General features: G+C 45.3%; 1 protein-coding gene across 1 annotated transcript in view; it reads right to left on the reverse strand.

The window, feature by feature from the left end:
• LOC115167576 (pleckstrin homology domain-containing family A member 7) overlaps window positions 1-10,445 on the reverse strand; it is a 197,052-nt gene extending 186,607 nt beyond the window's left edge. Inside the window, exons 1-3 of the mRNA XM_029722150.1 lie at window positions 10,286-10,445; window positions 10,100-10,176; window positions 9,929-9,986 (exon numbers count right to left, since the gene is read on the reverse strand). Coding sequence (XP_029578010.1) covers window positions 9,929-9,986; window positions 10,100-10,176; window positions 10,286-10,368 — 218 coding nt within the window. The 5' untranslated portion in view covers window positions 10,369-10,445. The remainder of the gene's footprint in view (window positions 1-9,928; window positions 9,987-10,099; window positions 10,177-10,285) is intronic.
• Between the last annotated feature and the right edge of the window lie 12,406 nt (window positions 10,446-22,851).

The raw sequence follows: 22,851 nt of genomic DNA on the forward strand, positions 1-22,851 counted from the left end.
TAAGAGAACATTAAACCTTTAACATTTAACCTGTCTCCTCTTGAGATTAAAGTCTTATTTACAGTTTTACTGCAATATATGCCATAATAATGTTCTTCAAATTATATATTTTTATTAAAACAAAAATAGAGTAAAGAAATTCAAGGTTTTGTTTGTCCAGGTTTTGGTTTTTCACCGTTTTTTTAGGTTCTCTCTCAAAATAACACTTTTTTAATAAATAAATACATTGGAGGTTCTAAGTCCACAACAATGTTTAAACCACATCGTGAGAACACTTTGAGGTCTGGGAAAAAACTGAGATATTTACATTTTTGGGTGTAGTTACCCTTTAATTCAAGTGTGCACCAAGCAAGAGGTTGTTGTTTAGCTGCGTTTTGTAGCACGTGATGAGTTTGCAAAACAAATACCCACTGGATTGATAAAAATAATCATGATATCATTCTTCCAGGTAAGAATATGCTACTTTGTAGTTAACATTTCATGTTTTTTAGGAAAGGCTTTCCATCTACCAGAAGACTGTTTTCATTAGCATCATCGCTAATGGCTAGACTCACGCAATGCACACACACAGACAGGGGCAAGCATGGCACACCAGTATTTAGGGAGTTTCTCCCATTCTTCTTTGCAGATCATCTCAAGCTCTGTTAGGTTGGATGGGGAGTGTCGCTGTACAGCTATTTTCAGGTCTCTCCAGAGATGTTAGATCGGGTTCAAGTCTGGGCTCTGGCTGAGCCACTCAAGGACATTCAGAGATTTGGGTCACTCTTGCATTGTCTTGGCTGTGTGCTTAGGGTTGTTTTCCTGTTGAAAGGTGAACTTAGTCTGAGGTCCTGAATACTCAGGAGCAGGTTTTCATCAAGGGTCTCTCTGTACTTTGCTCTGTTCATCGTTCCCTCAATGCTGACTAGTCTCCCAGTCCCTGCCGCTGAAAAATACCCACAGCATGATGCTGCCACCACCATGCTTCATCGTAGGGATGGTGCCAGGTTTCCTCCAGATGTGACGCTTGGCATTCAGGCCAAAGAGTTCAATCTTGGTTTCACCAGACCAGAGAATCTTGTTTCTCATGGTCTGAGAGTCCTTTAGGTGCCTTTTGTCAAACTCTAAGCGGTCTGACATTTGCCTTTTACTGAGGAGTGGCTTCCGTCTGGCCACTCTACCGTAAAGGCCTGATTGGTGGAGTGCTGCAGAGATGGTTGTCCTTCTGGAAGGTTCTCCCATCACGAAAGAGGAACTCTGGAGCTCTGTCAGAGTGAACATCAGGTTCTTGGACACCTCCCTTACCAAGGCCCTTCTTCCTCGATTGCTCAGTTTGGCCGGGCGGCCAGCTCTAGGAAGAGTCTTGGTGGTTCTAAACATTTTTCATTTAAGAATGAGGAAGGCCACAGTTCTTGGGGATCTCCTATGCTGCAGAAATATTTTGGTACGCTTCACCAGATCTGTGCCTCGACACAGTCCTGTCTCGGAGATCTATGGACAATTATTTCGAACACATGGCTTGGTTTTTGCTCTGACATGCACTGTCAACTGTGGGACTTTATATAGACAAGTGTGTGCCTTTCCAAATCAAGTCCAATCAATTGAATTTACCACAGGTGGACTCCAATCAAGTTGTAGAAACAACTCAAGGATGATCAATGGAAACAGGATGGACCTGAGCTCAATTTCGAGTCTCATAGCAAATGGTATTGTAACGACCCTGGGTTTATAAGCGCGGAAATCGACTCTGCCGGACGAGCATGCTTTTGCGGCACAGTCGATAGCGCGCTGGACTTCGGGCTTGAAGGTCGAGGGTTCGAGACCTGCTCCCTGCCTGTTCATTACATTGGTGTCAGAAGTGATCGGACCTTGCATCCACGACAGTGCGTGTGCTTGGCCGGTGAGCGCGTTCCTGTAAGGCGTTGAGTCGCAAGCTAGCGCGAGGACGCGCTCTTTGAAAGGAGGGAGTCCCAACTACATCCACTCCCACCCTCTCCATGGGAGCCCCCACTGGGAACTGTTGGAGCTGAGCATGAGAGCGGCCTGGGGGGCCCTTTCTCGCTGTGCAGTTGTCACAGCGGCGGCAAAAGTCCTCCACATCCCTCTTGTGCTGCCCCCAGTAAAAGCCCTGACGGAGGCGGCGGAGTGTTTTTGTGACCCCAAAGTGTCCAGTCCCCACCCCCCCATGAGTACTCTGGAGCACAGCCTCCCGCAATGCTTTTGGGACCACCACCTGCTACCTCTCCTCTCCCGTAGCTGACTCCTTCCATGCCCGCTGTAGCACGCCATCAGCCAGCCGCAGTCTCTCAAACTTTGACCACAACCCTTTGGTCGCGAGTGAGAGCGCTGTCACCTCTTCCCATGGTGGCCTCACCTGTGCCTCTACCCACTGTAGCACTGGCTGTAGGTCTGTGTCCCGTCCCTGCTGCTGCCCCCATTCAGCCACGTCGACAGTCTGCAGCTCACAGCAGACAGGGCCGCTCACCCGACACACTGTGGCACAGACCCCCCCCTCTGCACTCAGCGCTCTCTCCCGTCCCTCTCTCCGTTCACAGTGGCGGCAGCCATCTGCAGTACAGGGCCGACGGGACATGGCGTCGGCGTTGGAGTGGCGTGCCCCTGCCCTGTGCACCACTGTGAAGTCATACGGCTGAAGCTCCTCCAACCAGCGTGCCACCTGCCCCTCTGGTTCTCTGAACGACATGAGCCACTGGAGAGCAGAGTGGTCAGTCCTCACAGTAAATGGCAGGCCACCCAGGTAGTACTTGAAGTGTTTGATGGAAGCCACAACAGCCAAGAGCTCCCGCCGGGTGACACAGTAGCGGCGCTCATGTTTGTTAAATGTTCTGCTGAAGTACGCCACCACTCTCTCCCCCTCTGGCCCCACCTGGGCCAGCACCCCACCCATGCCCACATTGCTCGCGTCTGTGTCCAGGATAAAGGGCAAGGTGAGGTCAGGGGGGGCGAGCACAGGGGCCTCGATCAGTGCACATTTGAGGGTGTTGAAGGCCTCCTCACACTCCCCTGTCCAAGTGAAGGCCTTGTCCTTCGGCAGCAGGCGGTTCAGGGGAGCAGCGACGCTTGAGAAGCCCCGTACAAACCTCCTGTAGTACGAGGCCAGGCCCAGGAAGCTCTTCAGCTGACGCTGGTCGGTGGGGGTGGGCCAGTCCCGGACAGCCTCCACCTTGTCCTCCATGGTGCTGATCCCCTCCTTCCCCACTCGGTGGCCCAGGAAGGACACCTCTCTCCTCATGAAGTGGCACTTCTCGGGGTGGAGCTTCAGACCTGCGGCAGCCACCCGCTCCAGCACACTCCGTAGCGCCACCAGAGCTGACTGGAAGGAGCTGCCATGGGCCAGGATGTCATCGAGGTATACCAGACACTGCTGTCGGGGGATGCCATCCAGCACCCTGTCCATCAAACGCTCAAAAGTAGCTGGAGCGTTGCACAGGCCGAAGCACAGGACCTTGAACTGCCAGTGTCCTCTGTTAGTGGAGAACGCAGTTTTGGCTCTGGCCTCTGGGGAGAGGGGCACCTGCCAGTAGCCACTGCGGAGGTCTAGTGAGGAGAACCAGGAGGACCCCCTAACCAGGTCCAGCGACTCATCGATACGTGGTATGGGGTATGAGTCCTTCCTGGTTACCTCATTCAGCCGCCTGTAGTCCGCACAGAACCTCAGCTTGCCCCCCTTCTTAGGAACCATGACAACCGGCGCCGCCCAGGGGCTGTCTGAGGGCTCGATGAAGTCTGCCCGCTGCATCTCCAACACAGCCTTGTCTGCCGCCTCCTGGCGTGCCAGCGGGATACGGCGGGGACGCATCTTGATGGGTCGAGCATCACCTGTGTCGATCTCATGCTGCACCAGATGAGTCTGACCCACCTCTCCCTCACTCAGCGCAAAGCTGTCTCTGAATTCAAACAGCAACTGCCACAACCGTTCCTGCTGCTCAGGGTCAAGACCAACACAGTTCCTCCCCCATATCTCCCTCACTGTAGACAGTGTCCTCTCCTCTCCCATCTGGGGTAGCTGGACTGGGGGGGTGCGGCCCGGGCTCACGGAGGGCTGTGTCGTGGGGGTAGCTGGGGGAATGTAACACACAGCCGTAGGTGACAGGGGGACTGGAGAAAAGTCACACACAGATGTGGGGGAGGGGGGGCAGCCATGAGTCTCTGCTGCTTTAACTGTTGGAGTAAAAGGTTTGTTGGGTTGAGTGTATGTGATATTAGGGGGGGCCATGGTGACTGCAGGCCCTCCCTGGAAGCTCAGTGTGCCCCCATTTAGGTCTAACTGGCAGCCTGTGCTCCTAAGAAAGTCCAACCCCAGGATACAAGGGTCCTGCACAGCCGCCACCCACACGGGATGACGCACAGTCCTGCCCCCTACTGTCAGAGTCATTATTCCCTTCCCTTTCATGGGTGCCAGCTCACCTGTGACTGTGCGGAGCTGCACAGTTGTGGGCTCACACTGAATCCAACCTGGTACAATATCTGGCCTCACCAGGGTTACTGTGGACCCAGTGTCCACCAGGGCAGAGCAGGGCACCCCCTCCACAGTGACAGGGACATGACAAAAGTCCCCAACACAGGTCCGGCCCACCACGACAACAGGCTCCGTCCGCTTGCCCACGTCTGCTTCTGGGGGAAGTGGAGCCTTGCTTCCCCGTCTGGGCCGGTGGGCTCCTCCTGAAGAAGATGGTGGTGGTTGGGATAGAAAGCCAGGGGTCCGCACTACCCGGTCAATGCGGACCCCGAGCCGTTTCCCTGAGCTCCGGGGAACTTGGGGCAATCTCGGCGCAGATGGCCTGTCTGGCCACAACCCCAGCAGACCCGGGGACCACGGCGTGTGTTTCGTTCCACCTGTAGCGACACAGCCCGAATGAGTTCTGTCATATCAGCCACGCACGCAGGCTTTTCCGGCTCTGGGCTGCTCTGCCCCCCAGCTCTCCCAGAGGGTCTGCCTCCCTGCGCCCCCACTAAAGACCCAGCTGAAGCCCCAGCCCACACCAGCTCCCTCTCCAAAGCCATCTCCAAGGCTATCTGCAATGACTCAGGATGAGCCAGCTGGGTCTGTATGCGCAGCTCCGTAGGAGAAAGCGCCTGTATGAACTGGTCCCGTGCTAGCTCGCTCTGCACGTAGGGGGGCATGTGAGCATATGCCCGCCGAGAGAGGCTCTCAATGTCATTAGCTAGCACCCGTAGAGGCTCTCCAGGCTGCCTGCGTCTATTACTCAGTTCGGAGCGCAGCAGGCCGGGCTGTACACACTGTCCATAGCGCCTCCTCAGTGCTCCCACTAAAGCATCATAATCACATCTGTCCTCGGGGCTAATCAATAACAAACAGGCCAGAGCATCATCCGTCAGGCATAAAGCCAACTGCAGTGCCCTATCTTCATTCGACCACCCCCTAAAATGAGCTAACAGTTCAAACTGAGCATGAAAAGCTTCCCAATCCGCCTTACCGGAATACTTTGGGGTCTTAACGGATACGGACGCAGCCGGGGGCTTGGCGCCGCCATGTTTGTTTACATCCTGAGCCCCAGATTCCTCGTCCCGCCGCGTCGACGTCACCCCTTCGGTCCGCCCACCAGAATCCGCGCGAAACACGTTAGACGAAGCACTCATGCCCGCTTCAGCCGCCATCACTCTAACGTCCTCCCTCAAGCGGCCTCTGGGATCCGACGCCCTGGCGATCTCCTCAGCCAGATCCTCCGACGTCCATGCACACGCACCTCCTTGGCCATAACCGTCCCCTACCTCCACCGTCACTTTTGGATTCCCTTGAAGCATTTTCAACCCCGTTCTTCACCCACGTTAGCTAGCCACCGAAGTCAGCTAGCTGGCTAACTTCTATACCCGTTTTTACTTCTGACACCAGTGTAATGAAACAGCAAGCAGGGAGCAGGTCTCGAACCCTCGACCTTCAAGCCCGAAGTCCGGCGCGCTATCGACTGTGCCGCAAAAGCATGCTCATCCGGCAGAGTCGATTTCCGCGCTTATAAACCCTGGGTCGTTACAGTATGAATACTTATGTAAATCCGATATCTGTTTTTTTATTCTTAATAAATTAGCAAACATTTCTAAAAACCTGTTTTCGCTTTGCCATTATGAAGTATTGTGTGTAGATTTATGAGGGCTGTAATGTAACAAATTGTGAAAAAGGGGAAGTGGTCTGAATACTTGCAAATTCATGAGCATCATGCTCTCTTCCCTCTGTGTAAAGAAATTTGACTGCTAACAGATATCTGTATATAATGACGAGATGCTCATGTCTCCGCCCTTACAATGGGAGTAGTTGTCCCAAAGCCGGGAAGGCAGGCGACAAGCTTAGGTCCAAAATAAGCCCATAGACATGCAGTGGGCTTGTTTTGGACAGATTTTGGCGACAGTGAAACCTCTCCCTTCGCCACTTCCTCTCTGCTACGTTTCCCTGTTATTGCTTGCTTTCTGACTGACAGGCACTTATCCTATCAAAAGATCGCTAGAAGATGCATATTGTTGATTCTAGCGGGTCGACAGACTAGCGAATTGAAACTGTTAAATGAAAAGTAGTCTAGTTAAAATGAAGTGGAAAATGTTGCCGGCTGAAAATGAGTCTGTAACCGGCTAATAAGGTGACAGCCGGTGCTAATGGAAAACACTGATTCAAAGACAGTACTGTATGAAGGCTAAAACTGCTTCTCCAATAGAAATCCCCGGTCACACTTGTAGGCGATGTCATGGCGACGTTGGCTAGCTAAGCTCATGCATAGAAACACGTCATCGGCTCGCACAGTGGTTTTGCGCCAAACTGTGCATGTTTAGGCGGTCAAATCAAAGGCACTCCTTCGATATAAAGTTTTTGACAAAAAGGAAAACGTGTCAATTTGGCTTAACTACTGAAGACAATGGCTCGAATCAAGGTTGTGCTGTTAGATTTTGAGAAAATGAACAACTAAGAAGAATATTTCACTTCTCTCATTGACTTCTCAAACCCCGGCCTGGTCTGTTTGGTCTGTTTCACAAGCGCTCCCGGAAGTCCCGCGATGTTGTGCCTCTGGGATAAGAAACTCTGTGACTGAGTTGCTACCCACCAGAAACCACCCATGGTGAAGGAGTTCGCCTTCCATTGGTTCACATTGAGGGACCCCTGCTCATGCATTCTCTATGTCTACACTTGCTTTACAGTATCAATCAATCAAATGTATTTATAAAGCCCTTTTCACATCAGCAGATGTCACAAAGTGCTATACAGAAGCCCAGCCTAAAACCCCAAACAGCAGGTAATGCAGATATATAAGCACGTGGCTAGGAAAAGTAGACTTGTCAGTTGTCATTGTTAGCTTAATTTATCAGTTGGTTTTAAGAGTGGTCTGTTATCTACTCTGTGTGTTTCTCCCTCTTCCAGGGACCCATCTGCTACATACTGGCAGCCACAGCCTATAGAGTTGATTCCCATCAACAAACATGATGTGAAACACTGCAGAAGGAAATGCCCAGCTAGATAATGCAAATGGCTCTCTACTGAGTGTCTGGGTAAACAAATAAAATACTGTAAAGAGAGTGAGTGGCTTAATGTTACTTCTACAAACATAGCACAGCCTGGTAGTAGCCAAAAGAAAGGCAAAGACTGACAGAATGCTCTGGTAGATATGGTGGATTGGTTATTGGGAGCCATAATCATTTTCTGGATAGAGAAAGTGTGACTTTGGGGATCCTGTTCTCGCTGCTTCAAGACTGTAATCATGCTATACATCTCTGTCACCATATGGTCACAGACACAAAAGCCCCTCTCCTGCCCCTTCTCCAGCCACACACACAAACACACACAGCTAATGGAGAGAGTAGAGGTCTTGCATATTGGAGAGTGTGAGCTGAATTTCAATAGATTTCTTTCAGTCCTGCTTGGCATTGCCCTTTATTTTCTAAATGATGTGGGCAGAAAGCAAGAGTTAATTGGCATGAGAACTTCAACATAGAGCATCAATATAGCCTGTCAATCTATTGTGATGTCTGTAATCAAATCACAATATATTGTGATGCAAAACTGAACCATACATGTTCAAACACTCCATGCAGGCGTATCTGTGGGACAGATGGGAAATTACATCACATCAGAGAGTGTGTGTGTGTGTGTGTGTGTGTGTGTGTGTGTGTGTGTGTGTGTGTGTGTGTGTGTGTGTGTGTGTGTTCAGTCCTCTCTCTTCCTCAAACACGATGTTCTAAATAGAAAGAAAGTAAATTAAAAGTAGGATATTATCTAGCTACAGATCCTGAAGAAAAGCAAACATGACCTTTCTCCAAACATTATAGCATTAGGTTACGTTGGTCAAACACAATCACATTTTCATTCATCTCACCTTTGGGGAGTTCTGTCAAAATAACAGGAAATGTATTTCAAGGTGCTGGTTTATAATAGGCCTGGCTAATTTCTGTCTGAAACCTAAAGTAAGCATAGGCTACTGATGCATACGTTAGGCTAAAAGTGTAAAGACAGCAGTCTATGATTTGACAAAACTATAGATAAATTACTTAATAAATCATAATAAAATGGTCCAGAAAAATAACAATTAGTGGTTGGCAATCAGTGGAGGCTCCTCAGAGGAAGAAGGGAAGGACCATCCTCCTCACTGAATTTCATAAAAATGAAAATCGTAAAACATTTAAAAAGCGATCCTTTTTAGATAAAACTATACTAAATATAATCACATGTCACCAAATAATTGATTAAAACACACTATTTTGCAAAGAAGGTCTACAGTACCCTCAACAGCACTATGTAAGGTAGAACCATGCTGTAGCCGGAGGACAGCTAGCTTCCGTCCTCCTTTGGGTACATTGACTTCAATACAAAACCTAGGAGGCTCATGGTTCTCACCCCCTTCCATAGACTTACAGAGTAATTATGACAACTTCCGGAGGACGTCCTACAACCTATCAGAGCTCTTGCAGCATGATCTGACATGTTGTCCACCCAATCAAAGGATCAGAGAATTAATCTAGCTAGTACTGCAGTGCATAAAATGTGGTGAGTAGTTGACTCAAAGAGAGAGAAAGACAGTAGTTGAACAGTTTTGAACAAATTAACTTATTCCAAAATGAAAGACAATCAAGAGAGAAATGCAGCTACCTAGTTTAGCCTACTGGAACACCTAGCTCTAACAGAGGTATGCTATGTTAGCTAGCTGGCTATGACTTTCCAACACAACACTGGAACTTTTCCAAGTCAAGGTAAGCTTTAGGTTTTACTAATTCATTGCCAGTGGGGCCTGCCGGTGTAACTGCTTACTGACTGTACACTGTAACGCTATTGTATTATTGTAGTGGGTTTACTATCGTGTTAGTTCTATTAGCTATGCTGACTATGACATTACTTTAGCTAATATGGTGACAACTGGGTGAATGGATATGAATGACAGTCATCCAATATGCTGTAATAGAAATATGGCCATGCTCATGAAAAAAAGTCGTCTTAAACGGCACTGACTGCCACTGTTGGCAATGACATTGCAATATACTGTATCATATCAAGCCTGAATAGCCTAACATAGCAGAAATCCCTGACTAAACATTTGCATGAAGTAGTAGTCTATGCTATACAGCATTTGTTATCGTTCAGCCAGTAGCCTAATAAAGGTCTCATATGGGGCTAGTCAGGAGCAATAGGCTTCTCTGTGACATTCATAAATGACAAACCAAATCAGCAAACCAGAGCGTTGTGTCCTAGTGCAACATTGTATCCATGAACACCTGGGGTATTTTTATGTGTAACCGTGAGAAAGAAAGTGATGGCTTGCTTGCATTGCAACGTCATCATTTCTCAACCCGCTGTAATTGCTGCATTTAAAAGACTGCATGCCTTCAAGCGTGCTACCGACACAACGATAGTCCTACAGCTATGAGCTATTCGAGCTCGAATCGGACGTTAGAGTCACGCACATCCCATACATTAACAACATAAAGCTGCACTCACTTAATGAAGTAGCTGGCCCCCTCGTCCGAGAATCCTTCTTCCCATCCCAGTGGTAAATCTAAAACATGAATACAATGGGCTGCGTGAATCTATACATATCTAGATGCGGTAGGCTAAAGCACAATGTGCACAGCAGTCATGAAATATCGTATTATTAATTCCTGCGCGTACCTGATCGTATCATGTGTCCAGAGTTGACAGGTTCACCCGTACGGGGATGGAGCCAAGTAGTGCTGTGAGTTTTATCACTGAAAGAAACAAGACACCTGTTACTGGACGAGAAGAACGTGAATAACTGCGTAATTAACCCGTTTCACCAGTAAAGCTTAAAGTTAAAACATCACAGTGCATGCTAACTTGATGAAGAAGACCCTGCCATCTCGATAAACTCCATAGGACCAGTGGTCAGGTAGAGTGTCCCGCCCGAGCGGTGCCGCCATGATCCCGGCTTCTTGTTTAAGCTATTTCATTCTCTTCTCCCCTCCGCAGAGTTTTCAGTCCAATGATCACCGCTAGGGCTGTAGACTTTTAAAGGGGAAGACCAAACTTGTAAAAAGTCCTAAAGCCAGCGCGTCTTTGTGCCACTTTTAGCCGACGAAAAAGGGGTGTACATAAAAAAGCGTGCGTGGTTGGCTGGGATTTAATCAATCAAAACATGGTTCTCCAATTAATTTCAATCTAGCGCAGTATTGTCATGCATCACAAGGGTGCAGCTACAGTAATTACACATAAGGAATGCGTTGAAAAGATTTCCGCATTAATACCCTGTTATTTGAGGAGATTAACATTCCCAAACAACAGCCCATCACACGCAAATTCCAAAACTCAAATGAACGATTTTTCCTGCAATAACGACGTCACCTACAGTAGACTAAACTACAAATGATATAGCATTTCCTGATGAATCTAAGATAGACTTTAAGCCTATGACCTGTGGAACATACAGGTAACTGGCAAAATAAAGACAACACCAACATATAGTGTCTAAATAGGGCGTTGGGCCACCACGAGCAGCCAGAACGGCTTCAATGCGCCATGGCATAGATGTGTCTGGAACTCTATTGGAGGGATGCGACATTCCATCATGTAGTGTTTCGTTGATGGTGGGGGAAAGCCCTGGTCCAGAATCTCCCATACATTGCATTCGGAAAATATTCATACCACTTGACTTTTTGCACAATTTGTTACATTACAGCCTTATTCTAACATTGATTAAATTATTTTTTCCCCTCATAAATCTACACACAATACTCCATAATGACAAAGCAAAAACAGGTTTTTAGACATTTTGCTAATTTATTAAGAATAAAAAACAGAAATATGTTATTTACATAAGTATTCATACCATTTGCTATGATACTCGAAATTGAGCTCATTGATCATCCTTGAGATGTTTCTACAACTTGATTGGAATCCACCTGTGTGAAATGCAATTGATTGGACATGATTTGGAAAGCCACACACCTGTCTATGTAAGGTTCTGTGTTTATTTTCTTAGTCAACCTTGTGTTCTGTTTCGTTGTGTTCTTGAACGTAGCCCTGTCTTTCATTTTTGTTCATTGATTTCACCTGTGTTAGTTACTCACCTGGTCTCATCAGCTCCTCATTTAGTTCAGTTCATTCTGTTTGTGCCTTTGTGAGGTATTGTTCGTTTTGACTCTACTAAGCCTTCCTAGCTTGTTTGTGAGAACCAGTTATAGCCTTCAGTCCAAGTTTTGATTCACCTACCTGTGCATGGCCATTGCCTGCCTGTGACCACGATTCCTGCCTGCGAAGGCAAAATAAATACCTACCTCACTCTGCGCGTGAATCTACACCTTTTTCTCCCTGAGTATTCGTTACAGTCTATATAAGGTCCCACAGTTGACGGTGCATGTCAGAGCAAAAACCAAGCCATGAGGTCAAAGGAATTGTCCGTAGAGGTTCAAGACAGGATTGTGTCGAGACAGTGGCCTCCATCATTCTTAAATGGAAGAAGTTTGGAACCACCAAGACTCTTCCGAGCTGGCCGCCCTGTGGAGGAGGGAGAACCTTCCAGAAGGACAACCATCTCTGCAGCACCCCACCAATCAGGCCTTTATGGTAGAGCGGCCAGGCGGAAGCCACTTCTCAGTAAAATGCACATGACAGCCCACTTGGAGTTTGCCAAAAAGCACCTAAAGACTCTCAGACCAAGAAACCAAGATTGAACTATTTTACCTGAATGCCAAGCTTCACGTCTGGAGGAAACCTGGCACCATCGCTACAGTGAAGCATGGTGGTGGCACCATCATGCTGTGGGTATGTTTTTCAGCGGCAGGGACTGGGAGACTAGTCAGGATCGAGGGAACGATGAACAGAGCAAAGTACAGAGAGGTGCTTGATGACAACCTTCTCCAGATTGCTCAGGACCTCAGACTGGGGCAAAGGTTCATCTTACAACAGGACAATGACCCTAAGTACACAGCCAAGACAAGGCAGGAGTGGCTTCAGGACAAGTCTCTGAATGTCCTTGAGTGGCCCGGACTTGGACTTGAATCCGATCGAACATTTCTGGAGAGAGCTGAAAATAGCTGTGCAGCAAAGCTCCCAATCCAACCTTACAGAGCTTGAGAGGATCTGCAGAGAAAAATGGGAGAAACTCCCCAAATACAGGTGTACCAAACTTGTAGCGTCATACCCAAGAAGACTCGAGGCTGTAATCGCTGCCAAAGGTGCTTCAACAAAGTTCTGAGTACAAGGTCTGAATACTTATGTAAATATGATATTTCAGTAAAAATAAAAATAAAATAAAAATTGCAAACATTTCTCAACCTGTTTTTGCTTTGTTATTATAGGGCATTGTGTGTAGATTGAGGGGGGGAAACTATTTAATCAATTTTAGAATAAGGCTGTAACGTAACAAAATGTGGAAAAAGTCAAGGGGTCTGAATACTTTCCGAATGCACTGTATGTGGTCAATTGGGTGGAGATCTGGTGACTGAGGAACACTATTCTCCTTTGAGACCCCTTTTTCAAAGTCACAGATCTCTTCTTTCAACCATGGGTAGCCAAAATAATGGCCAACTTGACATTTTTTATGCATGACCCTAAGGATGAAGGGATGTTAATTGCTTAATTAACTCAGGAACCACATATGTGTGGAAGCATGTCTTTCAATATAATTTGTATCCCTCATTTACTCAAGAGTTTCCTTTATTTTTGCAGTTACCTCTAAGGTTATGGAACATTAGTGCCACTTTCATGTTGTAGTCGGAAGTAGGAAACTATTTTCTCACTTGCTAATTGGTTGAGCTATACACTTGCCGCCAGGGGTGTCATGCACCCAACAATCTAAGAGGGCACAATGTAGGTGAGGAAGTCTGGGGGGTGGTCCAGAGGGGGGCTAGGCCCTGCTACCATAAATTGGAGAATTTTGCATTTTTCAAACACCTGAAACATCTTTTTCCTTCTAGAGCCATAATCATTATACTTAATTCTATGTAAAAAAAATATATATATTTTCTGCATATCTATGCATACCTCTTGAGCTGTCTGTATCCTACTGAAACATGCTTCTTTGCATCTCTGTTAAAATTTGGGAAAAAAATATTGAAAGGAATGTGAGTCTTATTCAGAACAGTTATTGCTTGCTTTTCTAAAGTCTACCAACCTTGTCAGCAGACATGCCAGCTAAGATAGTTAGACAATCTCTAACTTGATAGCCTGAAATGGCTTCTTAGTAGCTAGTTACAGGGTTGGGAGATTGGGAACCTATCTAGGCTAGCTAAAGCCAACTTCATAAAATTGCTAGGTGGCAACTACAGAGAAACAACAGGACAAATCTGATGGGCATGATGCTTCTGCGTGAGACTTTCAACCAGTTAGCAAGTAGTACATTTCCGAGTTTCCTAGTTACAACTAGCACGTGAATGCGACATGCGCTACCGTTCAAACGTTTGGGGTCACTTAGAAATGTCCTTCTTTTAGAAAGAAAATCACATTTGTTTGTCCATTACAATAACATCAAATTAATCAGAAATGCAGTGCAGATTATAATTTTTTTATGGAATATCTACATAGGCGTACAGAGGCCCATTCTCAGAAACCATCACTCCTGTGTTCCAATGGCACGTTGTGTTAGCTAATCCAAGTTTATCATTTTAAAAGGCTAATTGATCATTAGAAAACCCTTTTGCAATTATGTTAGCACAGCTGAAAACTGTTGTCCTGATTAAAGAAGCAATAAAACTGTCCTTCTAGTTGAGTTTCTAGAGCATCAGCATTTGTGGGTTCAATTACAGGCTCAAAATGGCCAGAAACAAATAACTTTCTGAAACTCGTCAGTCTATTCTTGTTCTGAGAAATGAAGGCTATTCCATGCGAGACATTGCCAAGAAACTGATGATCTTGTACAACGCTGTGTACTACTCCCTTCACAGAACAGCGCAAACTGGCTCCAACCAGAATAGAAAAAGGAGTGGGAGGCCCCAGTGCACAACTGAGCAAGAGGACAAGTACATTAGAGTGTCTAGTTTGAGAAATTGACGCCTCACAAGTCCTCGCTTGGCAGCTTCATTAAATAGTACCCGCAAAACACCAGTCTCAATGTCAACAGTGAAGAGGCTACTCCGGGAAGCTGGCCTTCTAGGCATGGTTGCAAAGAAAAAGCCATATCTCAGACTGGCCAATAAAAAAAAATGATTAAGATGGGCAAAAGAACACAGACATTGGACAGAGGAACTCTGCCTAGAAGGCCTGTATTGCAATCGTCTCTGATGGGTGGTCGAATGTTTGTGGGCAAGGAATATATTCACCCCTCAACCAGTATTCTACAAGAGCACAGGCACAAGGGACAACAGGCACACCCATTGCAGATGAGCTGAAGGCAGTCATCAATGACCTTGGACCAAAGAAGGTATTTGCACTGGTGACAGACAATGCAATCACATCACACCCATTGGCTGTGCTGCTCATGCATTGAATCTGCTCCTTAAGGACATCACGGCACTGAAAACAATGGATACACTCTACAAGAGAGCCAAGGAAATGGTTAGGTATGTGAAGGGTCATCAAGTTGTAGCAGCAATCTACAGTGGCTTGCGAAAGTATTCACCCCCCTTGGCATTTTTCCTATTTTGTTGCCTAACAACCTGGAATTAAAATTGATTTTTGGGGGGTTTGTATCATTTGATTTGCACAACATGCCTACCACTTTGAAGATGCAAAATATGTTTTTTTGTGAAACAAACAAGAAATAAGAGAAGAAAAAAAACATGTCTCATGGGGTATGTCTCTATAAGCTTGGCACATCTAGCCACTGGGATTTTTGCCCATTCTTCAAGTAAAAACTACTCCAGCTCCTTCAAGTTGGATGGGTTCCTGCTTGTGTACAGCAATCTTTAAGTCATACCACAGATTCTCAATTGGATTGAGGTCTGGGCTTTGACTAGGCCATTCCAAGACATTTAAATGTTTCCCCTTAAACCACTCGAGTCTTGCTTTAGCAGTATGCTTAGGGTCATTGTCCTGCTGGAAGATGAACCTCCGCCCGAGTCTCAAATCTCTTGAAGACTGAAACCGTTTTCCCTTGAGAATTTCCATGTATTTAGCGCCATCCATCATTCCTTCAATTCTGACCAGTTTCCCAGTCCCTGCCGATGAAAACATCCCCACAGCATGATGCTGCCACCACCATGCTTCACTGTGGGGATGGTATCTCGGGGGTGATGAGAGGTGTTGGATTTGCACCAGACATAGCGTTTTCCTTGATGGCCAAAAAGCTCAATTTTAGTCTCATCTGACCAGAGTACCTTCTTCCATATGTTTTGGGAGTCTCCCACATGCCTTTTGGCGAACACCACACATGTTTGCTTATTTTTTTCTGGCCAGTCTTCCGTAACGCGTGTACGGCTTAAAGTGGTCCTATGGACAGATACTCCAGTCTCCGCTGTGGCGGTTTGCAGCTCCTTCAGGGTTATCTTTGGTCTCTTTGTTGCCTCTCTGATTAATGCCCTCCACTCTCTTGGCAGGTTTGTTGTGGTGCCATATTCTTTCCATTTTTTAATAATGGATTTAATGGTGCTCTGTGTGATGTTCAAAGTTTCTGATATTTTTTTATAACCCAACCCTGATCTGTACTTCTACACAACTTTGTCCTTGACCTGTTTGGAGAGCTCCTTGGTTTTCATAGTGCCGCTTGCTTGGTGATGCCCCTTGCTTAGTGGTGTTGCAGACTCTGGGGCCTTTCAGAACAGGTGTGTATATATACTGAGATCATGTGACAGATCATGTGAGACTTAGATTGCACACAGGTGGACTTTATTTAACTAATTATGTGACTTCTGAAGGTAATTGGTTGCACCAGTTCAAAAAAACATCTACATTTAAATGGTATTAATATTCATTTGCATATATTTCCGTTATTCCCATATATTCCCGTTAATTCCCATATATTCTCGTTAATTCTCACGTAAAGTTTCCACCTCTGAATATTCCCCAAAATGTGCAACCCTACAGAGAAATCACATGATCAATATCACTTCACTTAATTGATGTGACATTTTAGAGGGGTCAGAACAAGTTTCAAACAGGAAGCTCACGGTAAGATCTGTGACAAAACAAATTCTCCGCTAATTTTTTTATTTAGTTGAAAATTGCATAATTTGTATTTATCAGGGGGTGCTGCACACCTACTCCCCATAGCTATGGAAACATCTTGAGGATTTCAGAAACGTATCATGTGTTGGGCTAATATGTTGGATAGATGTCGAAAGAGGTTACAGAAAAATTCTCAACAACGAAAGAGTGATCAAATTACATCTACATCTGTATAGGTTATGTAAATCTGTATTTCTTTAATGGTAAATATTGCCTGAAAATTCTAAATTGGATACTGACAGAAATGTCTTAAAATATGCCATCTGGCTGTGCTGTAATGGGACTATTATCCCATGCCTTACATTGTCCTCACACCCCAGATCCAGCAGCTATCAGGTTTCTCTGAGTGAGAGACTTCCCAGTAACAAAAATACACTGACATGGCAGGACCTCTCTCAAGAGCAGTGCAAGTTCACAAAAAAAGAAGAAGCAACTGCTCAGGAGGCCATTGTTGTCATCAGAGAAAGGCTATAAATAGCCATCTTTATTGTGTGCTATGGCTGACAATATGTTAAATGGCAGTACGTGAATTAATGATGCATCTACAATCCAACTCTCTCTCTGTGTGTGTGACAATGTGTGTGACAGTGTGTGTGGCATGTACACACAAAGCTGGTTTAGCTGTGGATCTGTCAGCTTCATCTCTCTCACTGCAGCTGCAGGCCTTAAGGACAGAAAGCCTTCCCAACCATGACAAATTACAATAATGCTTACACTGCATCAAACGGACCTGCCCAATTTCCTGATGCTGCCCATAAATTTCACTTGGGGTGTGTGAGGCAATGCTCAAAGTCACAGTACAGAGTACACAGCAGGCAACATCTCCATAAGTAAAGAGGGAAAAGAGCTGTATCACTAGACATCAAAAAAGGAAGACATCGACAAATGTCTGGCCTCTCTCCAATGTCTTTATGACAACCTTTATTTTTACAATAGCCATTTGAATTCACGTATTCCTCATGATTCAGAATGAGTGGATTACATCAATAGATATAGTACTGCCACCAGGCCTTTTTTACCAATGCAGTGTTTTATCTAAAACATTCTTACTGAACACAGTTTTTTGGTCCAATACATTTTTAAAACGACTAAAAGAAGAGAAATAACTCTCCATATCCTCGTGGGCTTCCTGTTAGGTAAAGGCTATCAATCTCCTTCCTTCCTGGACTAAAACAACCCAGAGTACACTCCCAGGGAGCAGAAAGCATCAAACACCCCACTGCAATATAAATATTTGATACTGAATCCCTATGGAGGAGGCTTTGCTGGCCTGTCCCCCATTGGTTTGATGTACTGTTCCTCTGGAATGATGGTGTGAAATCAAACACGCTTCTTCTCCAAACCCATTTGACTACAGATATTATACATCAAACAAGCTCTTTTTGAAAACCTGCCTTGATGATCACTGCTTTGCATGATGTATTGTTGTCTCTACCTTCTTGCCTTTGTGCTGTTGTCTGTGCCCAATAATGTTTGTACCATGTTTTGTGCTGCTACCATGTTGTCATGTTGTGTTGCTACCATGCAGTGTTTTCATGTGTTGCTGCCATGCTATGTTGTTGTCTTTGGTCTCTCTTTATGTAGTGTTGCGGTGTCTCTCTTGTCGTGATGTGTGTTTTGTCCTATATTTTATTTTTAATCTCAGCCCCCGTCCCCGCAGGAGGCCTTTTGCCAGGCCGTCATTGTAAATAAAAATGTGTTCTTAACTAACTTTCCTAGTTAAATACATTGGGGATCTGTCTTTGTTGACTCTGCAAACAATAGGTGAAGTTAGGTGAGCCAAATATCATGCTATTGTTTATTTTATTGTATCAGTATAACACACACAAATAAGCTTTTGAAAATAACTTTTGTAAATTTCAATGGAACATAAAGAATAACTTATTGCTGCAGATGAGTGACAGGAACTCTCAGAGTGGTGATGTAATACCGTGTTCACATGCTAGTCAGAACTAGGAAACTCTGAAATGTCCGACTTGCTAAGTGGTAGAATGTGGCACGTGTATAACTACAACCAGTTAGCAAGTTGGATATTTCTGTGTTTCCTACATCCCTCTAGCACATGAACGCTGCATTAGGCATTCAGAACAAGGCTGCTGAGGGAGAGGGCCAGCACTGAGAGGTTGACAGTTCGCTGATCCCATGGGATCACAGTTATAGAGTCCATGGACAACTCTCCTGACACTCTGCCTTTCTCATTCCACTGAATCCCTCTGCAGCAACTCAGTCCTGGAGACACCCCACAAACTCTGAAAAACTGTATCTGCAAGTAGCAGTCTGAGGGGGGAAAAACATGACCATTTTAACTGGGATCAGTCGCTGCACTGCACTAAGTCGTCTACACTGGGGTGGTGTGCATTTACCGAAAGCATTTCAGACAGAGAAAAATTCTCCAAACCATGAGCCCTGGGGCAGAGGAGGACATAACACTGCAGTCCCCAGTCAACCTTTCTCCACTATTCTCTGTCTATCTCTCTTTCACACACACACAGCAGTGATTGCACAGTCCTGCGCAGCTCTGCAGTATAGGCGCTGCTGCTGATTCCCGCCTCTGTACTGCCAGAGGCTCACAATGCAGCAAGGTGACTCAATGTTATCGTCCTCTCCTAGGAGGCAGCAGCTCCGGCTGAATCAGTGCTAGCTGAAGGGGCTCTGCAGCAAATGCAACAAAGATCTTACAGGCAATCTGATATATCACACCAAGATGGCATTTCACTCCTCAGGCACTAAAACCATGCCCCTGTCCAACACAGATACTGATACACCAAGATATACTGATACAAAATCAATACAATGTGTGACACCTTCATTACCTGTTATTCTTTTAGCAGAATAAAGCTAGCCTCAGTAATGCATGTTAAATCTCCAGAAAAAAAGATCACAGAACAGCTCACCCCTTGATAATTATTTTATTTATAGGCTACTGCTTTCAAGAAACTTTAGGAACCATATTGGTAATAGACAATAATGGTTTCTTTGATTACTGATAGCCAAAATGTACAGACATCTAAACCAGAGGCTATCAAATATTTCCAATGATTAATGATGAATTAAAGATGAATATCTTTTGAAGTCACATAAGCAGAGACTAGTCTAATCATATAAATAATACCTAAGGTGGGGCAACTCATGACATAGAATAAAAGTTGAAGGTGATGTTGAAGTGAATCATCTTCTGGCAGGTGTATGGTTCCATCTGGATGGAGAGTAAGTACAGCTTCCAGGTCCTGCACTCGGTCTCCCCAGAGGGGCCAAGTGAGCAGGACTGCTGGGTGAGAGATTAGGCTCCATTAATCAGAATGCAGCTTCCCGGCAGTCTTAAGGATTGTGGGTTTACGAGACCGCTAGTTAAGAGTAGTCTTTGTGGCCTGTGGTGTCAGCCACTTTTACTTAATATCAGAACCACCATCCCATGATAAATGTACTAGTTGCACATGCAAAAACATGTCTGCTGAATTCAACTGCTTCACAACATGTACCACCAAAATAAGTAACTTCAGGCGTTTAGCCTTTAAGGGCATAACTTTGGTTCAATCAGTGTAATTTAACAGTTAAATGCTGCTCTCTTGTGGTAAAATGGTGCGCTATGACTGATCACTTCACTACAGTAGTACTTTTCCATCATTAAGCCATCAACACAGTAATTTAGCCTGTAAATGCCACAGGACAAAGGGTTCTCATTGATTGCATGTGGAGGCCCAGTCTGTTAGATCATGTCTCCACCTTTTTCCCCCTGCTGCGAGTCAGAGCTGGGAGGAAGCCTGGAGAGCACAGCAATTTCTACACCAGGTTGCCTAGGAACCAGAGCCTCTCCATCCAATTATTAAAAAAACACATTTAACAAGGTAACAATGAATCTACACTTAATTTTTTTAATTTCACCTTTATTTAACCAGGTAGGCCAGTTGAGAAGTTCTCATTTACAACTGCGACCTGGCCAAGATAAAGCAAAGCAGTGCGACAAAAACAACAACACAGAGTTACATATGGGATAAACAAACGTACAGTCAATAACACAATAGAAAATCTGTGTACAGCGTGTGCAAATGAGGTAAGGCAATAAATAGGCCAATAGTGGCGAAGTAATTACAATTGAGCAATTTACACTGGAGTGACATATACAGATGAGGATGTGCAAGTAGAAATACTGGTGTGCAAAAGAGCAGAAAAACAAAAATGGTCATGAGGTAGGTAGTTGGTTGGATGGGCTATTTACAGATGGGCTGTGTACAGCTGCAGCGATCGGTAAATTGCTCTGACAGCTGATGCTTAACGTTAGTGAGAGAGATATGTCTCCAACATCAGTGATTTTTGGAATTCGTTCCAGTCATTGGCAGCAGAGAACTGGAAGGAAAGGCGACCAAATTTGGTGTTGGCTTTGGGGATGACCATCGAAATATACCTGCTGGAGCGCGTGCTACGGGTCGGCGTTGCCATGGTGACCAGTGAGCTGAGATAAGGCGGGGCTTTACCTAGCAAAGACTTATAGATGACCTGGAGCCAGTGGGTTTGGCGATGAATATGTAGCCAGCCAACGAGAGCATACAGGTCGCAGTGGTGGGTAGTATATGGGGCTTTGGTGACATAACGGATGGCACTGTGATAGACTACATCCAATTTTCCGAGTAGATTGTCAGAGGCTATTTTGTAAATGACATCACTGAAGTCAAGGATCGGTAGGATAGTCAGTTTTACGAGGGTATGTTTGGCAGCATGAGTGAAGGATGCTTTGTTGCGAAATAGGAAGACAATTCTAGATTTAACTTTGGATTGGAGATGCTTAATGTGAGTCTGGAAGGAGAGTTTACAGTCTAACCAGACACCTAGGTATTTATAGTTGTCTACATATAAATCAGAACCGTCCAGAGTAGTGATGCTAGTCGGGCGGGTGCGGGCAGCGATCGGTTGAAGAGCATGTATTTCGTTTTACTAGCATTTAAGAGCAGGAGACTCTGAGTTGTATGGCGTTGAAGCTCGTTGGGACACTTAAGTGTTTGTATAATACAAATGACTTTGACAAAAACATTCAATACAATTGGTTAGCCATCATTAGCAATAAGGCATTTTCAAAATACACTGAACAAAAATACAAATGCTACAATTTCAAAGACCTAACAGAGTAGGCCCTAAACTATGGATTTCACATGACCGGGGGAATAATGATGGGCCCACCCATTTGGGAGCCTAGCCAATGAGAATGAGTTTCTTCCCACAAAAGCGCTTTATTACAGACAAAAATACTCCTCAGCACCCCCCACCCCCTCAGACAATCCTGCTGGTGAAGCAGCCAGATGTGGAGGTCCTGGGCTGGCGTGGTTACACATGGCTTGAGATTGCGAGGGCAGTTGGCTGTACTGCCAAACGACATTGGAAGCAGCTTATGGTAAAGAAATTAACATTCAATTCACTGGCAACAGCCCCCAAGCCATAAGACTCCTGAACAGGTAACCAAATGGCTACTTGGACTATTTGCATCGTGTGCCCCCGCCCCAACCCCCTTATGCTGCTGCTACTCAGTTTATCCCATGCAGTCACTAACTACACATTCATGTACATACCTCAATTGGCCCGACCAACCAGTGCTCACGCACATTGGCTAACCGGGCCATCTGCATTGTGTCCCGCCGCCAACCCCTCTTAACACTACTGCTACTCTGTTCGTTATATATGCAGTCACTTTAACCATATCTACATGTACATACTACCTCAATGAGCCTGACTAACCGGTGTCTATGTAGCCTCACTACTGTATATAGCCACGCTGTTATTTCAGTCTTTTTATTTCTTTACTTTCCCATTGTTCACCTAATACCTTTTTTGCACTATTGGTTAGAGCCTGTAAGTAAGCATTTCACTGTAAGGTCTGTTGTATTCGGCGCAAGTGACAAATAAACTTTGATTTGATGGACAACCCTGCAGTAAGCATGCCAGTTGTACACTCCCTCAAATTGCAACATGTATGGCATTGTGACAAAACTGCACATTTTAGTGGCCTTTTATTGTACCCAGCACAAAGTGCACCTGTGTATTGATCATGCTGTTTAATCAGCTTCTTGATTGGCCACATCTGTCAGGTGGATGGATTATCATGGCGAAGCAGAAATGCTCACTAACAGGGATGTAACCAAACTTTAAAGAAAAACATTTCATGCATATGGAACACTTCTGGGATTTTTATTTTATCTCATGAAACATGGGACCAACCCTTTAAATGTTGCGTTTATATTTTTCAGTACAAGTACCGTCATGTGTACTTCGCCAACCTTTAGACCCCCTCCGCTGAAACAAGAACACAGCAGACAAGA

This window comes from Salmo trutta, chromosome 29 (genome assembly GCF_901001165.1).
Source record: "Salmo trutta chromosome 29, fSalTru1.1, whole genome shotgun sequence".
Taxonomy (NCBI): Eukaryota; Metazoa; Chordata; class Actinopteri; order Salmoniformes; family Salmonidae; genus Salmo; species Salmo trutta.